Genomic DNA, 10,184 nt, shown 5'->3' with positions numbered 1-10,184 from the left:
GTACTAGAGGTATGGACACTACCACTGTGCTGCAAGATGCTAGGAGAGAAATTATATATCAGCATCATTTGTAACTTTATTTCCAGGTGTATATCTCAATGAATCAATTAATGCAGAACATCTGAATGCCAACACAGCTCGTGGACCCGCCTGGGGTAGTGCACTCAAGTCAAAACATGTGGGGCTGGAAAAGCACAGCAAGTCAGGCATCATCCAGGAGCATAATAGTCAAACAGTTGGGCATAAGCCCTTCATCAACAATTTGGGGGAAAGAGGGCTGAGAGATATAGGGGAGTGGGTGGAGGTAGCTAGGAAGGCAGGTGGGTGGGGGGTGGTAGTGATAGGTCAGATGGGAAGAAAGATGGACAGATTGTACAGTTGGAGCTTGGATAAGGTAGGAACTGGGGAGATTTGGAAACTAGTGAAGGCTACGTTGATGCCATGTGGTTGAAGGCTCCCATGGTGGACAATGAGGCGTTCTTCGTCCAGGAGTCAGGTGGTTTGGAGTTGGCAGTGGAGGCGGCCTGGAACTTGCATCTCCTTGCCAGAGTAGAAGGGGGAGTTGAAGTGGTCAGCCACAGGACAGTGAGGTTGTTTGGCATCTTCAAAGTTTGTGAGAAGATTTGTAGCTTGGGTGCTCGTTGTTGTGGTTCTGTTTGCCGAGCTGGGAATTTGTGTTGGAGACGTTTCGTTCCCTGTCTAGGTGACAACCTAAGGGAGCCTCCTGTGAATACTGGCTAAGGGACTCAACTATAACCACAGGGACGCCAAGACAGCAGACTTCCTAGCAGCACTAGAATGCACACTCAGGAACAATGGATTGACAGAAGAGACACAACAAACAGTGAGACAAAGTGAGACCTCTGATAACAAGGAAAAGACAAACACACAACCTCAACACCAAGGACAGGGAAGCACTAAAAACACTAAGAAAAGATAAGAACATAATCATACTACCAGCAGACAAAGGCAGAATGACGGTCATCCTGGACAAAGCAGACTACATCCAAAAAGCGCAACAACTACTTGCAGATAACAACACCTACCAAAAGAGGGAGTTTGACCCCACCCCACAGCTCACCAATAGGATAAACAACACACTGAGGAACCTACAAAAAAAATGGACAGATAACCAGGTTTGACCTACAGAGAATGAAACTTGAAAGCAACAACACCCCCAGATTCTATGGATTACCTAAATTACACAAACCAGACATCCCACTCAGACCCATAGTATCACTACCAGGGGCACCATCACATAAACTAGCTAAAGAACAGAAACTGAAACACCTGATCAGCGGATCCAGACACTATACACTCAACACAGGAATTCTTGGACATCATCAGAAATATACACATAGACAAGGAAGAAACTGTGGTCTCATTCGATGTAACGGCACTGTTCACCTCTATCGACAAAACCCTAGCCAGAGAAACAATAGCCAACCTGCTGGACATACAGAATAGACAACAGGACGGGGAACCTATCAACAAAGACTGCACACTCAAACCACTGGATCTGTGCCTCACAACACTTCATATTCAACAACCAAATATATGAACAAATCAACGACACACCCATGGGCTCACCCATCTCTAGACTCAGCAGAATTCACAGGAGGCTCCCAAGCACGAAGGATGTCACCTAGACAGAGGACGAAACATCTGCAACACAAATTCCCAGCTCGGTGAACAGAACCACTACAGTTGTTTGGTGTGTGTGCACCAGTGATGTTCCCTGAAACGTTCCACAAGTTGGCGTCCTGTCTCCCCAATGTAGTGCCCTCTTGAATTGTTCTATCCACTCCATCCTATCACAATGCATTACCCCCCCATCTGCATCTACCTCTTGCCCTGCCAGCTGCCTTCCTCCCAACCCCACCCTCCCATTCATCTCTAAGCCCCCTTTCACCCCCTCCCCATTCCTGAAGAAGGGCTTATGCCTGAAATGTTGACTCTACTGATCCTCGGCTGTTGCCTGTCCTGCTGTGCTTTTCCAGCACCACACTTTTCAACTCTGAACTCCAGCATCTGCAGTCCACACTTTCTCCTACTGCAGTTGAGTGTCAGCCTTGCTTTTTAAGCTCAGGTCATTGGGTCAGGCTTAAACTCACAACTTGGACAAAGGCAAAGGCAAGAGACACCATCCAAACAAAGGTCATCAGTTGAACAAATTTTGCCATTGCTGCCATGAATAGCAGAGCTACATTGAGCAATAGCAGATGGAAAAAGGAGACAGGTGATTGAGTCTATTTGGAGCACTTTAGAATTTACAGTGTAATTGTGCAAGTGCGGCCATTTCCCAAGATAGCTTTTACCAAGAGCTCACATTCTTCACAATGTCAAGTTTCAGGTGTTAGTTACACCATGTGCCATTTTCTTTTGCATGGTGAATTATAGCATGTTTTAGAAAAAAAAAACATATAATGGAGGAGTTTGCAAGAAGTAACAAGTGAAAATTAGAGATGTGAGCAAAATAGCTTGTCAAGTGGAGGATATGTTTTTTGATTGTCCACATAATCATTTCCCATTAAAGAACTGATGTCATCACAGTGCAGGATTCTGCGGTCTAGCCCAGAATACACAGAGAAAGGTTAATTGTACAAGGTACATGCTTGAATCCAGGCTACATCGAAAAGCAAGTGTATCGGCCAGCCTGCTTAAAAATAGAGAGTTGAATTTATTACAGTGTTGCCCAACATATCATTGAGAGTTAGCATACTTTCTGTGCTATTTTTCTTCACGGGACTGGAATAAGTTAAGCATATCAATTTCATTTTGTGTATCTTTCCCAAATTTTCATACACCCACCTAACTAGATGTAAAAACATTGCATTTAGCCAAAGATAAGGGATAATCTTCTGCAACCAACATCAAATCAGTATATTATGTTTCAGTTGTTGCTTCTACTTTTCAAAGGTAGTTAACTCACTATGAAGTCATACAGTCATGGAGATCTACAGCATGGAAACAGACCCTCCGGTCCAACCCAATCTAGTCCCACCTGCCAGCACCCGGCCCATATCCCTCCAAACCCTTCCTATTCATATACCCATCCAAATGCCTCTTAAATGTTGCAATTGTACCAGCCTCCACCACTTCCTCTAGCAGCTCATTCCATACACGTACCACCCTCTGCGTGAAAACGTTGCCCCTTAGGTGTCTTTTATATCTTTCCTCTCTCACCCAAAATCTATGCCCTCTAGTTCTGGACTCCCTGACCCCATGAAAAAGACTTTGTCTATTTACCCTATCCATGCCCCTCAAGTTTGTAAACCTCTATAAGGTCACCCCTCAGCTTCCGATGCTCCAGGGAAACTCAAAACCTCCAACCCCGGCAACATCCTTGTAAAGTTTTTCTGAACCCTTTCAAGTTTCACAACATCTTTCCGATAGGAAGGAGACCAGAATTACATGCAATATTTCAACAGTGGTCTAACCAATGTCCTGTACAGCCATAGCTGAAAATGTGTTGCTGGTTAAAGCACAGCAGGTCAGGCAGCATCCAAGTAACAGGAAATTCGACGTTTCGGACCAGAGCCCTTCGTCAGGTAACAGCCATAACATGACCTCCCAACTCCTGTACTCAATACTCTGACCAGTAAAGGAAAGCATACCAAATGCCTTCTTCACTATTCTATCTACCTATGACTCCACTTTATGAACTTGCACTCCAAGGTCTCTTTGTTCAGCAACACTCCCTAGGACCTTACCATTAAGTGTATAAGTCCTGCTAAGATTTGCTTTCCCAAAATGCAGCACCTTACATTTATCAGAATTAAACTCCCATCTGCCACTTCTCAGCCAATTGGCCCATCTGGTCAAGATCCCGTTGTAATCTGAGGGAACCCTCTTCGCTGTCCACTACACCTCCAATTTTGGTGTCATCTGCAAACGTAATAACTGAACCTCTTATGCTCGCATCCAAATCATTTATGTAAATGACAAAAAGTAGCGGACCCAGCACCGATCCTTGTGGCACTCCACTGATCACAGCCCTCCAGTCTGAAAAACAACCCTCCACCACTATCCTGTCTTATACCTTTGAGCCAGTTCTGTATCCAAATGGCTAGTTCTCCCTGTATTCCGTGAGATCTAACCTTGAAAATCAGTCTCCCATGGGGAACCTTGTTGAATGCCTTACTTAAATCCATACAGGTCACGTCTACTGCTCTGCCCTCATCAATCCTCTTTGTTACTTCTTCAAAAAACTCAACCAAGTTTGTGAGACATGATTTCCCACACAGTTAGCCATGTTGACTATCCCTAATTAGTCCTTGCCTTTCCAAATACATGTCCATCCTGTCCCTCAGGATTCCCTCCAACAACGTGCCCACCACGAGGTCAGGCTCACCGGTCTATAGTTCCCTGGCTTGTCTTTACCACCCATGTGGCACCATGTTTGCCAACCTCTAGTCCGGCACCTCACCTGTAACTATCAATGATACAAATATCTCAGCAAGAGGCCCAGCAATCACTTCTCTAGCTTCCCACAGAGTTCTCACGTCTACCTGATCAGGTCCTGGGGATTTATCCATTTTTACCCGTTTCAAGACATCCAGCACTTCCTCCTCTATAATCTGGACATTTTGCAAGATGTCACCATCTATTTCCCTACAGTCTATATCTTCCATATCCTTTTCCACAGTAAATACTGATGCAAAATATTTCGTATCTCCCCCATTTTCTGTGGCTCGACACAAAGGCCGCCTTGCTGATCTTTGAGGGGCCCTATTCTCTCCCTAGTTATCCTTTTGTCCTTAATATATTTGTAAAAACCCTTTGGATTCTCCCTAATTCAAGTGTTGAGGGTAGAAAGGTTAAAGTGTAAATATAGTCTTTCTTAATTTAAAAATGATGAGGAACCAGAGAAAAAAGTTAGTGAAACATGCTTATAAACAAAAATTTTTTAAACTTTTTTTGATCAAAATAGTAGATATGAAGTTAGTTGAAGTTACAAAAATATTGTTTTTGCTGGAAAAGCGCAGCAGGTCTGGCTGTACCTGTGTAGAAAAATCAGTTAACATTTCTGATCCGGTGATACTTCCTCAGATGCTGCCAAACCTGCCGAGCTTTTCCAGCAACTTCTGATTTTGTTCCTGATTTTCAGCATCTGCAGTTCTTTTGATTTTTTTTAAAAATTAAATTTTCCAAACCCAACATTTTATTATATATTGATCTTTTCAGTCTCTTTCAAATAAAATGAGACATTTCAAGTGGTCATCGCTACAAATAGTTTTAGACATCGTCAATCATTCAACAAGGAAGTAAGACAACAAGAATGGCTGATACCTTTCTATGGAGGGTTAGAGTGTGACAGTCTCCAGTCAGTTCACAGATTGAGACTTGGTTGTTCACTTAAAGGAATTGGAGAAAGTTTCTCCAATATAGGCATTCCAAAACTGATCAACAACTTGATATAAACCCCGATGAGACTTCAGTAAAACCTTTGCTTCCTTAAAGCTGTTTTGTCTTTCCTTTGAACATTGTACTTGCATTACAATGAACACGTACTTTCCTTCTAGGCTGTGCATAAGAACATAACCTTCAACACCAGAAATTGAGAAAAAAAAACAAGACAACTGCAAGTTACAAGGGATATCAATATATTTATTAAATATACTGTACCGGGATTGAAGATTCCATTACCCTGAATCTTACCAGGGATACCGAAAAAGAGAATAACAGAAAATGCTAGGAATACTAGGCAACATCTCTGGACAGGGAAAGTGTTGTCATTTTAAATTCTCCAGTTGATTTCCAACTGGAGTATTTCCAAAATATTATTTTTTGTTCTCTCAGTATTTTGCCTTTATTTCAAAGAAATGTAGCATTCCACTCCATTATCAACAACAGAGAATAAGAATGTATGCTCAATCTGACTTCACCAACATAAACTCCCAGCCATTTTGGTTACGCAAGCAATTAGCAAATTATTTGGAATAATACCAATTTCTCAATGTTTTTACGCTTGTTAGCAAAATAGTAAGTTAATGGTTGAAAGCTTCAGAATGTTATCTGAGATTAGGGTTGTGAAATAGAATGATGGATTTGGTGGTTACAAAATGCAATTCTGCTCAAAACAATTCTACGAACATACAACATCCTGGAAGGTACTCAAAATGTGCAGCCAACTTTTCAAGCTACATTGATCCCACAGACTTAATGAGTCCTAGTCTCGCAGCACAGAGGAACAGCTTCTCAGATTGTACAATCACCAGTCAATTCAAGCATCAAATCCAGCACCTCATCCGGACCATCAACTGTATGGAACAATTATACGATATATATTGGGCAATACTGTTTTCTGATTGATTGACTACTTGTAATTTGGTCACCTCCAGATTGTACAACCCAAAATACTGAACCACAATACAAAAGAGATTATGAAAAGCTGCATTTGGGGCATTAGTTCAACTGATAGCGTCTACCTGGTCAGACTTGTGAATCCAACATGTACTGCAATTAGAAGCAAGCGACTTTCTGCATAATTTATTTTATATGAAGTCAGAATGAGTTAGCAACAAAATATTAGACTCGAGCATCAAATGAGTGCATCGAGTGGCGAATTAAGCTCTCATCTGCCATTTATCCTCATTTCAGTTTAATCAGGGAGACCCAATTGAAGGCTATGTGGATATTTGCTCCCACCTTGGATGGTTAGAAGAATACATAATAAAGACAGCAATAAATTCAGCAACTTCTTTTACTTTGAATCAACTGGCAAACCAATATTCAGGATCTGTGAACTGTACAAAATGTACTCACATCCACATCACATTCTATTACAAACACTTCAACGATCAACGCTTTTGAGATCACCTTTCCTTTGATCTATTTCAACATTTCAGGTGGTACACCAAAGGATCAGACAAGCTATCCCCGTCCTGACTGATCCCTGCTCTCAGTTTTATTTATCTATTTCCTGCTCCTGATAATTTTCAGTCTTCATGTCATTCAAACCAAGTTCCTCATTATCTTCAAATGTGCGCTCATACTTTTCAATCTTCATTTCTGGATCAGGATCTGGGGCATATAAATTCTAGAAAGACAGGAAAACAAGCAAATGAGTTAGGAATGCAACCCAATAATAATTATTAAATCCCAAGCTCCATACTGCTCCCTGTACATTGTCTCTTCTGTGTTTACAATACTTTCCAAATTAAAAACAGTTCTTACAATATATTTATGGAAGCTCCTTTTTCTTATAGCAGTCACTCACTGAAGACAATTCAAAATGAAGAAGGGTTGGGATGACATGAATTATCTGGATCTGTCAGTTAAAAGGCTGTAGAGTTTGAAGTGACCAGTCATTTGATATTCTTTCTGAACAAAGGGACATGAAAACCTCAGAGATAGAACCAGGACAAAAGCAGTTCGTAGTCTCTGAAACTGCTTCAACACCAGCTGTTCAAATGCCATTTTGATCCCATGTTCTGGGAACAACGGATTATCTCATCCATGGGGATGTTCCTGGGGTTTTTCTTTGGGGGGGGGGGGGGGGAGATGGGCAGGCAATCAAACTGTATGTTCAGTTCATTTGAAGTTGCTTTTTTGGACACAGCCTGCAGTACATGAGAGGTATGTCCCCCCATCCTGAGAGTTTAAATAGGTGAAGCTAATCCAGCAGCACTTGCCTGGAGATAACTGTTTCCTGCTAAGTCTTTAAGAATGATGTGAGCTTCTCTCTTACCCGCAATAATCTGAAGGAAAAAATAAACAATTAAATTCAATTTTGAAAAGAGAGTTCAGCTAAAGCACAGAAAAACACAAATAGTTGAAAGTTAAGCTGCGCAGGTTTGAGGAATTTCAGCCACTGGTATAGCTCACCTGACAAGGTGCCACACGCAGTGTAGGAGCTGCTCTCAGTACAGGTTGTTCTGTTATAATGCAATAGTTGTGTTCCTCTGCAACCTCACACTACGATAAACCGCTGTAAAAGATCGCGCTATGGAAAACCCGATATAACCATTCAGCAGGAAGTTTGTGTTATGCAAACAATGTCCACGATTCATCAATCGCGTTATAGCCAATTCGTGCTGACAAAATGGGTTGTAGAAGAACTACCTGTATTGTATTTACACCAGTAAACGCTGTAGCTGCTTCTAAAAATACCATTAATAAAGCAACCAAGTAAACTATCCCAATGACCTTCACAGCAGCAAAGTCAAACAATTTGATAACAAGCTACATAAGACACTAAGGCAGGTAACCAAGAGATGTCTTTTAGGGAGCATTTTAAAAAGAGGAAAAATGTGAAGTTGTAAAGGTTGGGGTATGGAATTCCAGAGCTTAGGGCCTTAGCAACTAAATGTGTTTTTAATATGTTTTTACCAATGGTGATGTGATCAAATTTGAAGATGCTCAAGAGGCCAGAATTAGAGGAGCCAAGAGACATTGGAGGGTTGTGGTACTTTTGGAGATCACAAAGATAGGTAAACAGGATTTTGAAAGCAAGAGTTAGAAATTTAAGTCTTTTTTGTTGCACTATGAGCTATAGAACAATACAATCTGACTTTAACAGTCCTAGTGTTCCACTGAAAAAAATGGGAATAAAATCCATAAGCTAAATACCAAAAAGTGTGCCAGTGGTCAAACAGTAATTCCATAGCCACTCATAGTGGATGGAGTATATACATGGAAAGGAGACAATGAATGATAAAACTGTCCACTATGCTTTCAGCGATATAGAAGATTAGAACAGTGAATCACTCCACGTTCTGTTACTGTCGACGAAGACTTATTCACCATCAGCCATTTTATTCTGTTGTGGTTCTGCTCGCCGAGCTGGAAGTTTTTGCTGCAAACGTTTCGTTCCCTGGCTAGGGAACATCATCAGTGCGGTGGGAGCCTCGTGTGAAGCGCTGCTTTGATGTTTCTTCCGGTATTTATATTGGTTTGTTCTTGCCGCTTCCGGGTGTCAGTTTCAGCTGCAGTGATTTGTATCTGGGGTCCAGGTCGATGTGTCTGTTGATGGATGTTCTTGCCATTTCCGGGTGTCAGTTTCAGCTGTAGTGGTTTGTATATGGTGTCCAGCCATCTCTAGTAGCCATACACTCAGACAACCAGCAACATGAATTTGACTGGGAAAACACCACTATCATAGGACAAGCCAGACAGAGAACAGCCAGAGAATTCCTAGAAGCATGGCATTCATCCCCAAACTCCATCAATAGACACATTGACCTGGACACCATATACAAACCACTACAGCTGAAACTGACACCCGGAAACGGCAAGAACATCCATCAACAGACACATCGACCTGGACCCCAGATACAAATCACTGCAGCTGAAACTGACACCCGGAAGCGGCAAGAACAAACCAATATAAATACCGGAAGAAACATCAAAGCAGCGCTTCACACGAGGCTCCCACCGCACTGATGATGTTCCCTAGCCAGGGAACGAAACGTTTGCAGCAAAAACTTCCAGCTCGGCGAACAGAACCACAACAACGGATACCCGAGCTACAAATCTTCAATCAGATTTTAAACATTTTATTCTGATTATCAACATCCAAAGAGCAAACCATACCCTAAACAGACTCCCTGAACACAATCAATTCCTTACTTCACTGCTTTTTACAGTGGAACAGCAAGTCCTGCAAACATGAGAACTGGAACAATATTTACATAAAGTTCAACCATGGAGAAAGGTGCAAGCTCAAGGTCACTACAGTAAAGCAGGAGGTTTATTTTATAATAGTAATTGGTTTTGAATCTGGTTCAGCTTCCAGTCACTGCTCAGTGCCAGCAGGATTCACATGTACAGGGTGAGCTGCAACAGGACCATTAAGCACTGGGCCACAGGCGCAATGGATAATATACCTGACTCCAGATTAGGAGATTATAGCTTCAACGCCAATGTGGCTCAAGTGCAATTCGCACCTTGGCATGTATGATGGCTCAGTGGTTAGCACCGCTGCCTCTCAGCGCCAGGGACCCACGTTTGATTCCAACCCTGGGTGGCTGTTTGTGTGGAGTTTGCACATTCTCTGTGTCAGTGAGAGTTTCCTCCAAGTGCTCCAATTTCCTCTCCACAGTCCAAAGATATGCAGGTTAGGTGGATTAGCCATGGGAAATGCAGGGTTGTAGGGTAGGGGGTGGGTCTGGTAGAGTTCTCTTTGGAAGGTCAGTGTGGACTCAATGGGCTGAATGGCCGGCTCCCACATCGTAGGGATT

The 10,184-nt window shown here is 42.2% G+C and overlaps 1 protein-coding gene across 1 annotated transcript in view; it reads right to left on the bottom strand.

The window, feature by feature from the left end:
• Nucleotides 1–5,589: 5,589 nt before the first annotated feature.
• zpr1 (ZPR1 zinc finger) overlaps nucleotides 5,590–10,184 on the bottom strand; it is a 35,386-nt gene continuing 30,791 nt past the window's right edge. Inside the window, exons 13-14 of the mRNA XM_060846650.1 lie at nucleotides 7,638–7,703; nucleotides 5,590–7,042 (exon numbers count right to left, since the gene is read on the bottom strand). Coding sequence (XP_060702633.1) covers nucleotides 6,911–7,042; nucleotides 7,638–7,703 — 198 coding nt within the window. The 3' untranslated portion in view covers nucleotides 5,590–6,910. The remainder of the gene's footprint in view (nucleotides 7,043–7,637; nucleotides 7,704–10,184) is intronic.

Source organism: Hemiscyllium ocellatum, chromosome 29, assembly GCF_020745735.1.
Source record: "Hemiscyllium ocellatum isolate sHemOce1 chromosome 29, sHemOce1.pat.X.cur, whole genome shotgun sequence".
Taxonomy (NCBI): Eukaryota; Metazoa; Chordata; class Chondrichthyes; order Orectolobiformes; family Hemiscylliidae; genus Hemiscyllium; species Hemiscyllium ocellatum.
Note: the sequence above shows the minus strand (reverse complement) of the source record. Positions and strands in the feature narration are given on the sequence as shown.